The 18005-nt window shown below is 53.8% G+C and overlaps 2 protein-coding genes across 2 annotated transcripts; one reads left to right on the forward strand and one right to left on the reverse strand.

The window, feature by feature from the left end:
* The first annotated feature begins 1082 nt into the window (after positions 1–1082).
* DND1 (DND microRNA-mediated repression inhibitor 1) lies at positions 1083–5927 on the forward strand. Its single transcript, XM_038771475.1, has 5 exons — positions 1083–1106; positions 1225–1342; positions 3402–3863; positions 5071–5460; positions 5551–5927. Exons 1-5 carry the CDS (start codon positions 1083–1085, stop codon positions 5634–5636), a joined length of 1080 nt encoding a protein of 359 aa, XP_038627403.1. The 3' UTR covers positions 5637–5927.
* Positions 5870–17396, reverse strand: WDR55 (WD repeat domain 55). Its single transcript, XM_038770957.1, has 8 exons — positions 17366–17396; positions 15722–15843; positions 10144–10244; positions 9951–10038; positions 8267–8446; positions 6782–6881; positions 6524–6693; positions 5870–6446 (listed from the first exon to the last, which is right to left on the reverse strand). Exons 1-8 carry the CDS (start codon positions 17387–17389, stop codon positions 6131–6133), a joined length of 1101 nt encoding a protein of 366 aa, XP_038626885.1. The 5' UTR covers positions 17390–17396; the 3' UTR covers positions 5870–6130.
* Positions 17397–18005: the final 609 nt, after the last annotated feature.

Raw genomic sequence — 18005 nt, forward strand, 5'->3', positions numbered from 1 at the left:
TCAGCGCTTCGAACAGTGAGCCCACTGTTGGGTAGGGACCGTCTCTATATGTTGCCAACTTGTACTTCCCAAGCGCTTAGTACAGTGCTCTGCACACAGTAAGCGCTCAATAAATACAATTGATTGATTGCTGACCCCCTTCCTTCCTCTCCCCTCGTCCCCCTCTCCATCCCCCCCATCTTACCTCCTTCCCTTCCCCACAGCACCTGTATACATGTATATGTTTGTACAGATTTGTTACTCTATCTGACTTGTACCTATCTATTCTATTTATTTTATTTTGTTAGTATGTTTGGTTTTGTTCTCTGTCTCCCCCTTCTAGACTGTGAGCCCGCTGTTGGGTAGGGACTGTCTCTAGATGTTGCCAACTTGGACTTCCCAAGCGCTTAGTACAGTGCTCTGCACACAGTAAGCGCTCAATAAATACGATTGATTGATTGCTGACCCCCTTCCTTCCTCTCCCTCTTGCCCCCCCTCCATCCCTCATCTTACCTCCTTCCCTTCCCCACAGCACCTGTATATATGTTTGTACAGATTTATTACTCTGACTTGTACATATGTATTCTATTTATTTTATTTTGTTAGCGTGTTTGGTTTTGTTCTCCGTCTCCCCCTTCTAGACTGTGAGCCCGCTGTTGGGTAGGGACCGTCTCTCCATGTTGCCAACTTGGACTTCCCAAGCGCTTAGTACAGTGCCCTGCACAAAGTAGCGCTCAATAAATACGATTGATTGATGATTGATTGCTGGGCACAGAGGGAGCGCTTAAACTACCGCCACGGTCATCAAGGCCGGGCTCCGCCATTACCGTCCCCTCAGGGCTTCACACCTGCGGCCCCGCGCCGGCGCGCACGCGCACTGGCCCCGTCCTCGCGCTCCCCCGCAGGCCCGGCCCCTCCCTCCCACCTCCGAGGGGCGTGGCCTGGTCCCCGCGGGCCAATGGGAGCGCGGGCTCCCCCTCCCTCCCGCCTCAGGGGGGCGTGGCCTGTCCCCCGCGGGCCAATGGGAGCGCGGGCCCCCCTCCCCCCCTCCGCGGGCCCCGGCTATAAAGGGGCGTCGTCGGCGGGGCGCGTGCGGTGCAGCCATGGAGTCCGAGCCGGAGGCTAAGGTAGGGCGGGTTCAGAGGGGCGACCCCCCGGAGAGGGCGGACCCCTATTGTTATTATTATTTTTTTAAATAGCATTTATTAGGCGCTTACTATGGCCCCCGTCCCTTCTTCCCCCCAGCTGTGGTGCGACCAGGTCAACCCGGCCAACAAGGCGGCGCTGGAGGCCTGGCTGCGGGAGACGGGGATCCGGCTGGTGCAGGTGAACGGCCAGAGGAAGTACGGCGGGCCTCCCCCAGGTAACGCCCACCCCACCCCCCCCACCCCGGCCAAGGCGAAGCCTTCCCCCCCAAAGACCCATCCCCCATTTTCCCCCGCCAAGCACAGCGAGGAGCAGTAGGCCCCAGGCTTGGGGGGGCCTCCCCTCTTTTCCTGCTGCCTTCTGCGTCACCCCGACCCCGCTGCCGTTGTCCGACCCAGCCCCGTGACTGTCCCATTCCTATTAACGGCCATCTCCCGTTCTAGACTGTAGACTCCTTGTGGGCAGGGGGTGGCTGCTGATGGTTCCATGGCGCTCTCTCAAACGCTCAGTCTGGTTCCCTGTATAGTCAGCGCTCAAGAAAGACTGGGTGCCCCTACTGACTCCCTCCTCTTCTCCCCCCTTTTCCACCTCCTCTCCTTCTCGACTCTTCCTCACCTTCTCGACTTTTCCTCTCTTTCTCGACCCTTCCCCCCCTTCTCGACCCTTCCCCCCCTTCTCGACCCTTCCCCCCCTTCTCGACCCTCTTCCCCCCCTCCTCGACTCTTCCCCCCCGACTCTTCCCCCCCCCGACTCTTCCCCCCCCGACTCTTCCCCCCCCACTCTTCCCCCCCGACTCTCCCCCCCCGACTCTCCCCCCCCCGACTCTTCCCCCCCTCCTCGACTCTTCCCCCCCGACTCTCCCCCCCTCCTCGACTCTTCCCCCCCGACCCTTCCCCCCTCCTCGACCCTTCCCCCCCTCCTCGACCCTTCCCCCCCTCCTCGATCCTGCCCCCCCCGCCTCGACCCGTCCCCCCCTCCTCGACCCTTCCCCCCCTCCTCGACCCTTCCCCCCCTCCTCGACCCTTCCCCCCTCCTCGACCCTTCCCCCCTCCTCGACCCTTCCCCCCCCTCCTCGACTCTTCCCCCCCCGACTCTTCCCCCCCCCCGACTCTTCCCCCCCCTCGACTCTTCCCCCCCTCGACTCTTCCCCCCCTCGACTCTTCCTCTCCTCTCGACTCTTCCTCTCTTCTAACTTTCCCCTTCATCTCTCCTCTCCCCTTCATCTCTCCTCTCCCCGCCTCTTCGTCTGTCCTTCTCCCCGCCTCTTCGTCTGTCCTTCTCCCCGCCTCTTCGTCTGTCCTTCTCCCCGCCTCTTCGTCTGTCCTTCTCCCCGCCTCTTCGTCTGTCCTTCTCCCCGCCTCTTCGTCTGTCCTTCTCCCCGCCTCTTCGTCTCTCCTCTCCCCGCCTCTTCGTCTGTCCTTCTCCCCGCCTCTTCGTCTCTCCTTCTCTCCGCCTCTTTCTCTTTTTCCCCCTCTGCTCCTTCTCGCCTCTTCATCTTTCTTTTCTCCTCCTTTTTCTTCTCCTCTTTCTCTTCTCTCCTCCGTTTTCTTCTCCTTTCTCTTCTCTCCTCCGTTTTTTCTTCTCTTTCTCTTCTCTCCTCCTTTTTCCTCTCCTTTCTCTTCTCTCCCCCTCCTTTTCCCTCTCCTTTCTCTTCTCTCCCCCCTCCTTTTCCCTCTCCTTTCTCTTCTCTCCCCCCTCCTTTTCCCTCTCCTTTCTCTTCCCTCCCCCTCCTTTTCCCTCTCCTTTCTCTTCTCTCCCCCCTCCTTTTCCCTCTCCTTTCTCTTCTCTCCCCCCTCCTTTTCCCTCTCCTTTCTCTTCCCTCCCCCCTCCTTTTCCCACTCCTGTCTCTGCCCGCCCCCTCCTTTTGCTTCACCCTGCTCTTCTCTCCCCCCTCCTTTTCCCTCTCCTTTCTCTTCTCTCCCCCCTCCTTTTCCCTCTCCTTTCTCTTCTCTCCCCCCCTTTTCCCTCTCCTTTCTCTTCTCTCCCTCCTCCTTTTCCCTCTCCTTTCCCCTCTCCTTTCTCTTCTCTCCCCCCCTTTTCCCTCTTCTTTCTCTTCTCTCCCTCCTCCTTTTCCCTCTCCTTTCTCTTCTCTCCCCCTCCTTTTCCCTCTCCTTTCTCTCCTCTCCCCCTCCTTTTCCCTCTCCTTTCTCTCCTCTCCTCCTCCTCTCTCCCCTCCTCCTCTCTGCCCTCTCACCTGTCCGGTGTGCCCTCCCTCCGTCCCTGTGCCCTCCCTCCGTCCCTCCGCGCCCTCCGTCCCTCCGTCCCTCCCTCCCTAGGCTGGGTGGGCGGCCCGCCGGCCCCGGGGTCGGAGGTGTTCATCGGGCGGCTGCCGCAGGACGTGTACGAGCACCAGCTGATCCCGCTGTTCGGGCGGGTGGGCCGCCTCTACGAGTTCCGCCTGATGATGACCTTCAGCGGGCTCAACCGGGGCTTCGCCTACGCGCGCTACAGCTCCCGGCGCGGGGCGCAGGCGGCCATCGCGGCCCTGCACAACCACCCGCTGCGGCCCGCCTGCCCGCTGCTCGTCTGCCGCAGCACCGAGAAGTGCGAGCTGTGCCTCGACGGGCTGCCCAGCGCCCTGCCCCGCCGGGCCCTGCTCCGGGCCCTGCACCCGCTGGCCGGGGCCCTCACCGGCGCCGCCCTCCTGCCCAGCCCCCTCAGGCCCCCCGACAACATCGCCCTGCTCCGCTTCTCCTCCCACCGCGCCGCCGCCATGGCCAAGAAGCTCCTCGTCGAAGGTCAGCCCGCCACCCTCCTCCCGACCAACGCCGTAGTGGTCGTGACGGTGATGATGATGATGGTGGTGGTGTTTACCGAGCGCTTCCTAGGCGCGAGGCGCTGTTCGGAGCGCCGGGGAGGCCGACCGGGTGATCGGGTTGTCCCTCGGGGGGGCTCGGTCTTCGTCCCCATCTTCCAGATGAGGCCCAGAGGAAGGGAAGTGACTGGCCCGCGGCCACACGTCTGGCAAGTTGCGGAGCCGGGATCAGAACCCGTGCCTGTGCTCTTTCCACTGAGCCACGCTGCTTCTCTAATGACAGTACTAAGCCCTTACTACGGGCTGAGCACTGTAATGATAAGAATGACGGTATCAAGCCCTTACTAAGGGCCGAGAGCACCCTTCTAAATCCTGGGGTAGGTACCAGGCAATCAGGTTGTCCCCCATGGGGCTCACCGTCTTAATGCCCATTTTACAGATGAGGTAACTGAGGCACAGTGAAGTGACTCGCCCAAAGTCACATAGCTGGGATAAGGGGCGGAGCGGGGATTAGAACCCACGACCTCCGACTCCCAAGCCCCGGCTCTTGCCACTAAGCCATGCTGCTGTTACTTCTGGAAGGTCTACCTCCCTCCTCCAGGAAGCCTTCCCTGACTAAGCCCTCCTTTCTTCTTTCACACAAGTAGCGTTTATTAAGCACTTGCTGTGCGTGGAGCGCTGCCCCAAGTGTTCTTCTCCCCCTCCCTCCTGCATCCCCTTGACTTGCTCCCGTTATTCACCCCTCTTCTCCCAGCCCCCCAGCTCTTACATACATACTTGTAACTTATATTAGCAGTAGTTGATTATGGTGTCTGTTAAGTGTTCCAGGCGCTGTTCTAAGCGCTGGGGCAGATACGAGATAATGTCTCCCTCTCTTAGACTGCAAGCTTGTTGTGGGTGGGGAATGTGTCTGATTATTATATCCTACACTCCCAAGGGCTAAGTACCGCGCACGCAGTAAGTGCTCAGTAAATAGGATTGAATGAATGAAGCTTGCCCTGACTTGCTCCCTTTATTCACCGCCCCCCGACTCAGGCCCAAAGCACTCCCGTACAACTCTGTAATATGTCCCCCTTCCAGGTTGTGGGCAGGGACTGTGTCTGTTGTGCTGTACACTCCCAAGCACTTACCCTGAGTGCCGAGGAACTGGGATTGACTGACTCCCCCTCTTTTCCTGTCCCCTCTGCCAGGGCACCTGTGGCTGGGTGGAGAGCAGGTGACCGTGGACTGGCTGAAGCCGGAGCTGAAACAGCAACTGCGCTTACAGGGCGCCGGGGAGCCCAGCAGTCCTCCCCCGAGCCCGGCCCCATGGGCAGGGCCTGAGGACGGGGGGCCCCCGGCCTGTGCCCTGGCAGCTCTGCACGGGCTGTGCCAGCGCCAGCAGCTGGGCGCCCCTGTGTTCCTCACCAAGTGCCTGGGGTCAAGCCTCACGGGCTGGTACTACTTCTGGTACCAGGTGGTCATCCCTGGCCACGCCGTGCCCTTCAGCGGGCTGATGTGGGTGGCAGTGGACCACGGCGGGCAGAACGAGCACGAGGCCGCCAAGGAGGCGGTGGCTTTGCGCCTGCTGGACGTTCTAGGTGAGTCCGGAGGCGAGTGGGGACAAGCAGGGGGGGTGGGGGAAAGAAGGAAGAACCCACACACCCACCCTCCTTGTGTTCTCTCGGCAGGGGGTCCAAAAGCGTGGATGGCACCCGAAACCTCACCTCCAGGTTCCGCCGGGGACTTGGTTTGGGCCCGGGCGGCAGCGAGGTGAGAGGGTGAAAGTTGGGAGGCAGGGGCTTTTCCCCTCCTCCCCGCAGGGTGAAGGAGCCCGCGCCAAGAGGGACGGGGCGATGGAGCCGCCACGGAGCTGGAACCGGCCGCCTTCCTCCCCCTGGCCCGCCTCCCGCTCCCCCTGCACCTGTTTCCTTCTGGTTTGTTGGTTTACTCCGGGGCAGATGTTCTCTCCGCCCCCGTTCCGTTGGGTATGGGCCCGGGGCCTAAGGCTGTGTGGGCTGATTGCCTCTTGCTTGTATTTATTAAAGCATTTCGTTCCTGTCCCGAATCGTGATGCGTGAGACGAGGGGGGAGGGAGGGACCACGTGCCTTGCGCCCCTTGAGAGAGCGTCTCTAAATCCCCTCTCTTCCTCCCAAAAAGTCCCAGCCCCGAGCAGGTAAGGCCTCCCTGAGTTAGAAGGAAGGATTGGGGGCCTCGAACCCCCTCTTCCGAAGCTCTCAGTCCTGCTCACCGCCAAGTCCTGACTGTTTTCAGTCGCTGTCGTCACCCGCCTCTCCGTCCTCTGGGGCCGGGGCCTCGGCCTCCTCGCGCAGGCCGGCGAAGAAGTCATCGCCGCCCCAGGCCTTGGTGCTCAGGGCCTTGAGCGGGCCGCCCTTCTTCTTGCGCCGCCGGTAGTCGTCCACCACCAGCGAGCGCAGCGACACCACGTCCCAGAACTTGAGGCGCTGGTCGTGGCCGCTGCTGGCCAGGAGGCGACCGCACCGGGCCAGGGCCAGCTGCTCGATGGGCTCGCCGGCGTGCTGCCCCACGCTGCCCACCACGCGGTTCGGGAGGATGTTCACTGCCCTGCGGGGCGGGAGAGACTGGTCAGGAGGGGGTCTGCCCACCCCTCGTGGGCCTCCGTGCCCCCCCGCCAGGCCCACCTGATGAGGCCGTCGGTGGCCCCCGTGCACAGCAGGTGGTCAGTGACGGGCACCATGCAGTCCACGGACTCGGCCTTCAGGGCGAAGCGGTCGCTGGTGGCCCCGAAGCCGTCCCAGTTGAAGAGATAAATGGTCCCGTCGCTGGAGCCGCAGGCCACCTTCTTACCCCTCTGCAAGGGAACGGGGAGGAGTCAGGGCCGTGGGCTGGGGGGCGGAAGATGGGGGGCATCGACCCTGGTGGGGTGGGTGGGCAGAGACCTTCATGAGGACGACGGAGGTGAGGTCGCTGGCCTGGGGCTCCGACAGCAGGTCGAAGCGCCGCCGCCTGATGTTGAAGACGCCAAGGCAGCCGTCCCCGCTGTGGTGGAGAGAGCAAAGGGCACAAGCCGTCAACAAAGGAGTGGGGCACGGGCCTGGGATCTAATCCCAGCTCTGCCACTCGCCTTGAGCAAGGCACTTCACTTCTCTGGACCTCTTACCTCATCTGTAAAAAGGGAATTAAGACTATCTGATTAGCTTGTATCGACTCCAGCACTTAGTACGGTGCCTTCCCCTTAATGAAAAATACAAATCAAGAATAGCGGATGAGCTCTCCCAGAAGCATTTACCCTGGCACTAGACATGCGCCCTGCTTCTGGCCTGAAACACCCTCCGCCTTCACCTATGCCAAACTCTCACTCTCCCCACCTTCAAAGCCTCACCTCCTCCAAGATGCCTTCCTTGACTAGGCCCTCATTTCCTCTGCCCCCTTTATTCCTCCTACCTCAGCCCCACTGTATGTACTTAAATACATATATTAATGTCTAAACTAAGCTCGCTAGGGACAGCAAATGTCTGCCGACTGTTATACTGGACTCCTCCAAGCACTTAGTACAGCGCTCTGCACACAGTATGTACTGAAATACATATATTAATGGCTGTAAACTAAGCTCGCTAGGGACAGCAAATATCCACCGACTGTTATACTGGACTCCTCCAAGCACTTAGTACAGCGCTCTGCACACAGTAAGCACTCAAACAGGACTGGCTAACTAATCTTCATTTATTTTACTTGTACATATCTATTTTGTTAATATGTTTGGGTTTGTTCTCTGTCTCCCCCTTCTCGACTGTGAGCCCACTGTTGGGTAGGGGCTGTCTCTACATGTTGCCGACTTGTACTCCCCAAGCCCAAGCGCTTAGTACAGTGCTCTGCACACAGTAAGCGCTCAATAAACACGATTGATTGATCTTCAGGTAGGTGAATAATTAGTACTCTGAGCCCTCTGATACTGGATGAAAGAACAGCACTACTGAGGGCCTTCTCAACCGTGCAGGGCTTGAGACTACAAGGCGGAAAGTAGGCACAGTGTTTGCCCTGGGAGCTTACAAAATAGGTTGTGGGGGCTCACGTTTAGAGTGCTTAGGATGCGCGGAGCACTGTACTAAGCGCTTGGGAGAGTAGATCAGGCGTGGGGGGGCTCCCGTGCCACCACCTTATAATAATAATAATGGCATTTATTAAGCACTTACTATGTGCAAAGCGCTGGGGAGGTTACAAGGTGATCAGGTCCCACGGGGGGCTCACAGTCTTCACCCCCATTTTACGGATGAGGTAACTGAGGCACAGAGAAGTTAAGTGACTTGCCCAAAGTCACACAGCTGACAATCGGCAGAGCCGGGATTCGAACCCATGACCTCCGACTCCAAAACCCGGGCTCTTTCCACTGGGCCACGCTGCTTCTCCAGCCTTTCCCCCCTGACCTGGCGGTGAGGAGTAGCTTCTTGGCGGGGTCGAGGGCCATGTCGGCGATGTACTCCTCGTGCTGGCGCAGGTCCATGCAGGGCCCGTCCCGCCGCTGGTCCCACAGGCGCAGGCGGCCCGCGTCATCCCCCGTGGCCAGGCTGTGCTCGTCCACCAGTAGCAGGCTGTTGATGGGGGCACTGGGGGAGGAGGAGGAGGAGGAGGGGGTGAGCGCTGTACCCACCCCTTCCCCAAAACCTGGGGATTTTACCCTTCCAGGCAGCCCAGCCTCGTGGAGAGAACGCTGGTCCGCCGTGTGACCCTGGACAAGTCACTTCACTTCTCTAGACTTCATCAATCGTATTTATTAAGCGCTTACTATGTGCAGAGCACTGTACTAAGCGCTAGACTTCTACTACCTCATCTGTAAAACGGGGAGCTCCCCGTGGGACACGGACCGCGCCCAACCCGATTAACTTGTACAATAATAATGGCATTTATTAAGCGCTTACGATGTGCAGAGCACTGTTAGGTTACAGGGTGATCAGGCTGCCCCAGGTGGGGCTCACAGTCTTAATCCCCATTTTACAGATGAGGTAACGAGGCCCAGAGAAGTTAAGTTTTAGACTGTGAGCCCACTGTTGGGTAGGGACTGTCTCTATATGTTGCCAATTTGTACTTCCCAAGCGCTTAGTACAGTGCTCTGCACATAGTAAGCGCTCAATAAATACGATTGATGATGATGATGATGATGATGACGAGTGACTTGTCCAAAGTCACACAGCCGACAAGTGGCGGAGCCGGGATTTGAACCCACGACCTCCGACTCCCAAGCCCGGGCTCTTTCCACTGAGCCACGCTGCTTCTACCCCAGCGCTCAGAACAGTGCCTTAGCACATAGTAAGCGCCTCACGAATACCACAGGGAAAGAGTCAGGAAAGTCGGGTTCTAATCCCGGCTCTGCCTCTTGTCTGCTGTGTGACCTTTACTTCTCTGTGCTTCATCTGTAAAATGGGGGCTCAATACCCCTTCTCCTTAGACAGGGAGTCCCAGGAGGGGCAGGGGCTGTCTAACTTGACTTTCTCTGCCCCAGCACTTCGTACTTACCTTGTAACCGCCCCAGCGCTTAGAACAGTGCTTTGCACATAGTAAGCGCTTACTTAATAAATGCCATTATTATTATTATTTGATCCTCACTCTGGGCCAGACACTGCTCAGCCCCAGGGCCCGTTCACGGTAATCACATCAGAAGCAGCGTGGCTCAGTGGAACGAGCCGGGGCGTCGGAGTCAGAGGTCATGGGTTCAAATCCCAGCTCCGCCAACTGTCAGCTGTGGGACTTTGGGCAAGTCACTTCTCTGGGCCTCAGTTCCCTCACCTGTAAAATGGGGATTAATACTGTGAACCCCCCGTGGGACAACCCGATCACCTTGTAACCTCCCCGGCGCTTAGAGCAGTGCTTTGCACATAGTAAGCGCTTAATAAATGCCATTATTATTATTATACTCTCTGTTTGACACATAGTGAGCGCCGCCCAAAAACCACAATTACCCCTTCTGCTTAGACGGGGAGTCCCAGGAGGGGCAGGGGCTGTCTCGCTTGACTTTCTCGGCCCCAGCACTTTGGCCACGTAGTAAGCGCCGACCAAAAACCACAATTACCTCTCCCCAGCACCCAGACTTCCTCCCTCACCCCCCCCACGCACCTGTGGGCCATAGATTTGCGCCGGACCAGCCGGCCCTCTTCCACATCCAGGGTGTGGATGGCTTTGTCCTTGGAGACGGTGAAGAGCTCTGGGCGGAGAGGAGGGAGATGAGCCGCCCCCCCCCGGGCCCCCCACCCCGGTCGGTTCGCCCTCCTCTTTCTCCTCTCCCCCCCGGCACCCCGGCCCGACTCACTCTGCCCGTCCGCGGAGAAAGCCAGAGCCCGACATGACTTGAGGTGGTGGCCCGAGGACCACAGCTCCTTATTCCCACCGGCCAGGCAGGAATAGGAATAGCTGTGGGGAGAAGGAAGAACCGTTGAGTTGGGGTGGAATTCCTTCCTCCTCGATATCTGACAGACCGCCACACTCCCCCATCTTAAAACCCCTACCAAAATCACATCTCCACCATGCCACCTTCATCTTCAAACCCCTCCTCTTCCTGGAAGCCTTCCCTGACTAATCTCTCATCTCCCCCTCCCCGTACGTGTCTTCCAACTCCGTTGTATGGTATTCTCCCAAGCCTTAATTCATTCATTCAATCGTATTTATTGAGCGCTTACTGTGTGCGCGGCACCGTACTAAGCACTTGGGAATAATAATAATGGCATTTATTAAGCGCTTACTATGTGCAAAGCCCTGTTCTAAGCGCTGGGGAGGTTACAAAGTGATCAGGTTGTCCCACGGGGGGCTCACAGTTGAGGCTCAGTGGAAAGAGCGCTTAGTACAGTGCTCTGCACACAGTAAGTGCTCAATAAATACGATTGATTGATTGATTGATTGATGAAGAGCCCGGGCTTTGGAGTCAGAGGTCATGGGTTCGAATCCCGTCTCTGCCAATTGTCGGCTGTGTGACTTTGGGCAAGTCACTTCTCTGTGCCTCAGCTACCTCATCTGTAAAATGGGGATTAAAACTGTGAGCCCCCTGTGGGACAGCCTGATCACCTTGTAACCTCCCCCAGCGCTTAGAACAGTGCTTTGCACACAGTAAGCGCTTAATAAATGCCATCATTATTATTATTACAGATGAGGGAACTGAGGCACAGAGAAGATAAGTCTTCTAGACTGTGAGCCCAAATGCCATCATTATTATTATTATTATTATTATTACAGATGAGGGAACTGAGGCACAGAGAAGTTAAGTCTTCTAGACTGTGAGCCCACTGTTGGGTAGGGACTGTCTCTATATGTTGCCAACTTGGACTTCCCAAGCGCTTAGTACAGTGCTCTGCACACAGTAAGCGCTCAATAAATACGATCGATTGATTAAGTGACTTGCCCAAAGTCACACAGCTGACAATTGGCGGAGCCGAGATTTGAACCCATGACCTCTGACTCCAAAGCCCGGGCTCTTTCCATTGAGCCACGCTGCAACATATGGCAACATATAGAGCCGGTCCCTACCCAACAACGGGCTCACAGTCTAGAAGGGGGAGACGGACGACAAAGCAAAACATGTGGACGGGTGTCGAGTCATCAGAATAAATAAAAATAAAGCTAGATGCACATCATTAACAAAATAAATAGAATAGTAAATGTGTAAAAGTAAAATAGAGTAATAAATCTGTACAAACATCTATACAGGTGCTGTGGGGAGGGGAAGGAGGTAGGGCCGGGGGGATGGGGAGGAGGAGAGGAAAAAGGGGGCTCAGTCTGGGAAGGCTTCCTGGAGGAGGTGGGCTCTCAGTAGGGCTTTGAAAGGAGGAAGAGAGCTAGCTTGCACTGCTCTGCACCTAGTTAGCCCTACATAAATACTACTGATAATCCTTTTCCCCTAGACCATTTAATCCCCTGAATTTACATTCATTCAATCAATCAATCGTATTTATTGAGCGCTTACTGTACTAAGCGCTTGGGAAGTCCAAGTTGGCAACATATAGAGACGGGCCCTACCCAACAGTGGGCTTCACATAACGGTGAAGCGGCTTGGCTTAGTGGAAAGAGCACGGACTTGGAGTCAGGGGACGTCGTTTCTACTCCTGCTTCCACCACTTGCCTGCTGCGTTACCTTGGGTAAGTCACTTCACTTCTCCAGGCCTCAATTTCGTGAGCTCCACGTGGGACCTAATTATCATCATCATCAATCGTATTTACTAATGCCTTTGTATCTACTCCAGCGCTTAGAACAGTGCTCGGCCCATAGGAAGGGCTTAACAAATACCATTATTAATATTATTATTCACTTCTCCGGGCCTCAGTTCCCTCACCTGTAAAATGGGGATGAAGACTGCGGGCCCCATGTGGAACCTGATTCCCTTGTCTCTCCCCCAGCGCTTAGAACAGTCCTCGGCCCATAGTAAGCGCTTAACAAATACCATCATTAGTATTATTATTCACTTCTCCGGGCCTCAGTTCCCTCACCTGTAAAATGGGGATGAAAACTGCGGGCCCCACGTGGAACCTGATTCCCTTGTCTCTCCCCCAGCGCTTAGAACAGTGCTCGGCCCATAGTAAGCGCTTAACAAATACCATCATTAGTATTATTATTCACTTCTCCGGGCCTCAGTTCCCTCACCTGTAAAATGGGGATGAAGACTGCGGGCCCCACGTGGAACCTGATTCCCTTGTCTCTCCCCCAGCGCTTAGAACAGTCCTTGGCCCATAGTAAGCGCTTAACAAATACCATTATTAGTATTATTATTATTCACTTCTCCGGGCCTCAGTTCCCTCACCTGTAAAATGGGGATGAAGACAGCGAGCCCCACGTGAGACCTGATCAACCAATCGTATTTATTGAGCGCTTACTGTGTGCAGAGCACTGTACTAAGCGCTTGGGAAGTACAAGTTGGCAACATATAGAGACAGTCCCTACCCAACAGTGGGCTCACAGTCTAAAAGATGACCTTGTATCTCCCCCAGCGCTTAGAACAGTGCTCGGCCCCTAGTAAGCGCTTAACAAACACCCTTATTAAGATTATATTATCATTATTATTCGCTTCTCCGGGCCTCAGTTCCCTCATCTGTACAATGGGAAGAAAGCCCGTGGGGACCACGTGGGGCTGTGCTCCACTCACTTGGCCTGCCTCCCCCCACACAGCCCAGTCCACGATGGGTGCTTGGAGGAGGGCCCCGGGTGGTTAATTTTTTTTTTTAATGGCATTTATTAAGCACTTACTATGTGCAAAGCACTGTTCTAAGCGCTGGGGAGGTTACAAGTTATCCCAGCTCTGCCACTTGTCAGCTGTGTGACTTTGGGCAAGTCACTTCACTGTGCCTCTGTTCCCTTATCTGTAAAATGGGGATTAAGACTGTGAGCCCCACCTGGGACAACCTGATCCCCTTGTATCCCCCCAGTGCTTAGAACAGTGCTTGGCACATAGCACTTAACAAATGCCATTACTATGATTATTATTATTACAAGGTGATCAGGTATGGTATTACTGTTACCTCGCCAGCATTTAGAACAGTGCTCTGCACATAGCAAGCACTTAACAAATACTATTATTATTATTGTTACCTCCCCAGGACTTAGAACAGTGCTCTGCACATAGCAAGCGCTTAACAAATACCATCATTATTATTATTACCTCCCCAGCGCTTAGAACAGTGCTTTGCACATAGAAAGCGCTTAACAAATGCTATCATTATTATTATTGTTACCTCCCCAGCACTTAGAACAGTGCTTTGCACATAGCAAGCGCTTAACAAATGCCATCATTATTATTATTACCTCCCCAGCGCTTAGAACAGTGCTTTGCACATAGCAAGCGCTTAACAAATGCCATTATTATTATTATTGTTACCTCCCCAGTGCTTAGAACAGTGCTTTGCACATAGCAAGCGCTTAACAAATGCCATCATTATTATTATTATTACCTCCCCAGCGCTTAGAACAGTGCTTTGCACAGAGCAAGCACTTAACAAATGCCATCATTATTATTATTACCTCCCCAGCGCTTAGAACAGTGCTCTGCACATAGCAAGCGCTTAACAAATACCATCATTATTATTATCATTGTTACCTCCCCAGCGCTTAGAACAGTGCTTTGCACATAGCAAGCGCTTAACAAATGCCATCATTATTATTATTATTGTTACCTCCCCAGCGCTTAGAACAGTGCTTTGCACATAGCAAGCGCTTAACAAATGCCATCATTATTATTATTATTATTGTTACCTCCCCAGCGCTTAGAACAGTGCTTTGCACAGAGCAAGCGCTTAACAAATGCCATCATTATTATTATTATTATTACCTCCCCAGCGCTTAGAACAGTGCTCTGCACATAGCAAGTGCTTAACAAATACCATCATTATCATTGTTACCTCCCCAGCGCTTAGAACAGTGCTTTGCACATAGCAAGCGCTTAACAAATGCCATCATTATTATTATTATTGTTACCACCCCAGTGCTTAGAACAGTGCTCTGCACATAGCAAGCGCTTAACAAATGCCGTCATTATTATTATTAGTGTTACCTCCCCAGAGCTTAGAACAGTGCTTTGCACATAGCAAGCGCTTAACAAATGCCATCATTATTATCACTGTTACCTCCCCAGCGCTTAACAAATGCCATCATTATTATTATTATTATGAGTGTTACCTCCCCAGCGCTTAGAACAGTGCTCTGCACATAGCAAGCGCTTAACAAATGCCATCATTATTATTATTATTAGTGTTACCTCCCCAGCGCTTAGAACAGTGCTTATGTTGCCAACTTGTACTTCCCAAGCGCTCTGCACACAGTAAGCGCTCAATAAATACGACTGATTGATTGATTTGCACATAGTAAGCGCTTAATAAATGCCATGGTGATGATGATGATGATTATGATTGTGAGCCTGAGCCATGATGATGATGGTTATTATGCTTCTAGACTGTGAGCCCACTGTTGGGTAGGGACTGTCTCTATATGTTGCCAACTTGTACTTCCCAAGCGCTTAGTCCAGTGCTCTGCACACGGTAAGCGCTCAATAAATACGACTGATTGATTGATTTGCACATAGTAAGCACTTAATAAATGCCATGGTGATGATGATGATGATGATGATGATTATGCTTCTAGATTGTGAGCCCACTGTTGGGTAGGGACTGTCTCTATATGTTGCCAACTTGTACTTCCCAAGCGCTTAGTCCAGTGCTCTGCACACAGTAAGCGCTCAATAAATACGATTGATTGATTTGCACATAGTAAGCACTTAATAAATGCCATGGTGATGATGATGATTATGATGGTTATTATGCTTCTAGACTGTGAGCCCACTGTTGGGTAGGGACTGTCTCTACATGTTGCCAACTTGTACTTCCCAAGCGCTTAGTCCAGTGCTCTGCACACGGTAAGCGCTCAATAAATATGATTGATTGATTTGCACATAATAAGTGCTGAGTAAATGCCATGGTGGTGATGATTATGATTGCGAGCCTGAGCCATGATGATGATGGTTATTATGTTTCTAGACTGTGAGCCCACTGTTAGGTAGGGACTGTCTCTATATGTTGCCAACTTGTACTTTCCAAGTGCTTAGTCCAGTGCTCTGCACACAGCAGGCGCTCAATAAATACGATTGATTGATTTGCACATAGTGAGCACTTAATAAATGCCATGGTGATGATGATGATTATGATTGTGAGCCTGAGCCATGATGATGATGGTTATTATGCTTCTAGACTGTGAGCCCGCTGTTGGGTAGGGACTGTCTCTACATGTTGCCAACTTGGACTTCCCAGGCGCTTAGTCCAGTGCTCTGCACACGGTAAGCGCTCAATAAATACGATTGATATTGACTGATTGTGAGCCTGAGGGTTGTCGCCCCCCGGGCCCTGGGCGGTTCACGCACACGAAGACGTCCCCGTCCACGTCGCCGGCGGCCAGCAGGTCCCGGGCCGGGTGAAGGGCGATGCCGTTGGCGGGCGCCTCCAGCAGGATGTCCTCCGGGGTTTCTCGGGGCGGCGGGTCCGCCTGCAGGCCGCACGGGGTGGGAAGAATCAATCAATCAATCAATCATATTTCTAGACTGTAAGCCCACTGTTGGGCAGGGACCGTCTCTATATGTTGCCAACTTGTACTTCCCAAGTGCTTAGTACAGTGCTCTGCACACAGTAAGCGCTCAATAAAGACGATTGAATGAATGAATTGAGCGCTTACTGTGTGCAGAGCACTGGACTAAGCGCTTGGGAAGTCCAAGTTGGCAACATATAGAGACGGTCCCTACCCAACAGTGGGCTCACAGTCTAGAAGCGGGAGACAGAGAACAAAACCAAACGTACTAACAAAATAAAATAAATAGAATAGATATGTACAAGTCAGATAAATAGAGTAATAAATATGTACAAACATATATACATCTATACAGGTGCTGTGGGGATGGGAAGGAGGTAAGATGGGGGGAATGGAGAGGGAGACGAGGGGGAGAGGAAGGAAGGGGGTTATCAATCAATCAATCAATCGTATTTACTGAGCGCTTACTGTGTGCAGAGCACTGTACTAAGCGCTTGGGAAGTACAAGTTGGCAACATATAGAAACAGTCCCTACCCAACAGTGGGCTCACAGTCTAGAAGGGGGAGACAGACAACAAAACCAAACATACTAACGAAATAAAATAAATAGAATAGATAGGTACAAGTCAGATAGAGTAATCAATCTGTACAAACATATATACATCTATACAGGTGCTGTGGGGAAGGGAAGGAGGTAAGATGGAGGGGATGGAGAGGGGGGCGAGGGGGAGAGGAAGGAAGGGGCTCAGTCTGGGAAGGCCTCCTGGAGGAGGTGAGCTCTCAGTAGGGACTTGAAGGGACAGTCCCTAGGAAGGGGGTCAGCAATCAATCAATCAATCAATCGTATTTATTGAGCGCTTACTATGTGCAGAGCACTGGACTAAGCGCTTGGGAAGTCCAAGTCGGCAACATATAGAGACAGTCCCTACCCGACAGCGAGCTCACAGTCTAGAAGGGGGAGGCAGACAACAAAACAAAGCATATTGACAAAATAAAATAAATAGAATAAATATGTACAAGTAAAAAAGAGTAATAAATACGTACAAACATATATACATCTATACAGGTGCTGTGGGGAAGGGAAGGAGGTAAGGCGGGGGGGATGAAGAGGGGGACGAGGGGGAGAGGAAGGAAGGGGGTCAGCAATCAATCAATCGTATTTATTGAGCGCTTACTGTGTGCAGAGCACTGTCCTAAGCGCTTGGGAAGTACAAATTGGCAACATACAGAGACGGTCCCTACCCAACAGTGGGCTCACTGTCTAAAAGGGGGAGACAGAGAACAAAACCAAACATACTAACAAAATAAAATAAATAGAATAGATATGGACAAGATAAATAGAGTAATAAATCTGTACAAACATATATACATCTATCCAGGTGCTGTGGGGAAGGGAAGGAGGTAAGATGGGGGGGATGGGGAGGGGGGCGAGGGGGAGAGGAAGGAAGAAGCGTGTGAGGGCCGGGGGTGGGAGCAGCCTCACCTCAACCCCGCCGACGGCCGCCATGGGCCGCTCCTCAGCGCCACCACCGAGACGCGCGCGCGGCCGGAAAGAGCGGCCCTGCCGGAAGTCCCGCCCCGCCCCTCTGGCAGGCGCCGGAAGCGCCGCCTCGATGGTGAAGATTCATTCATTCATTCATTCCATCAATCGTATTTATTGAGCGCTTCCTGTGCGCAGAGCACTGTACCTTTAAGCGCTTGGAAAGTGCAAATTGGCAACGTGTGGAGACAGTCCCTACCCAACCGTGGGCTCACAGTCCAGAAAAAAAATAGTAATTGGCATTTGTTAAGCGCTTACTATGTGCAAAGCACTGTTCTAAGCGCTGGGGAGGATACAGGGCGATCAGGTGGTCCCATGTGGGGCCACAGTCTTCATCCCCATTTTACAGATGAGGGAACTGAGGCCCAGAGAAGTTAAGTGACTTGCCCAAAGTCGCACAGCAGACATGTGGTGGAGTCAGGATTCGAACCCATGGCCTCTGACTCCAAAGCCCGGGCTCTTTCCACTGAGCCACGCTGCTGTGTGCAGAGCACTGTACTAAGCGCTTGAGAAGTACTCATTTATTAATCAATCATATTTATTGAGCACTTACTGTGTGCAGAGCACTGTGCCGAGCGCTTGG

Source organism: Tachyglossus aculeatus, chromosome X2 (genome assembly GCF_015852505.1).
Source record: "Tachyglossus aculeatus isolate mTacAcu1 chromosome X2, mTacAcu1.pri, whole genome shotgun sequence".
In the NCBI taxonomy this organism is placed as follows: domain Eukaryota; kingdom Metazoa; phylum Chordata; class Mammalia; order Monotremata; family Tachyglossidae; genus Tachyglossus; species Tachyglossus aculeatus.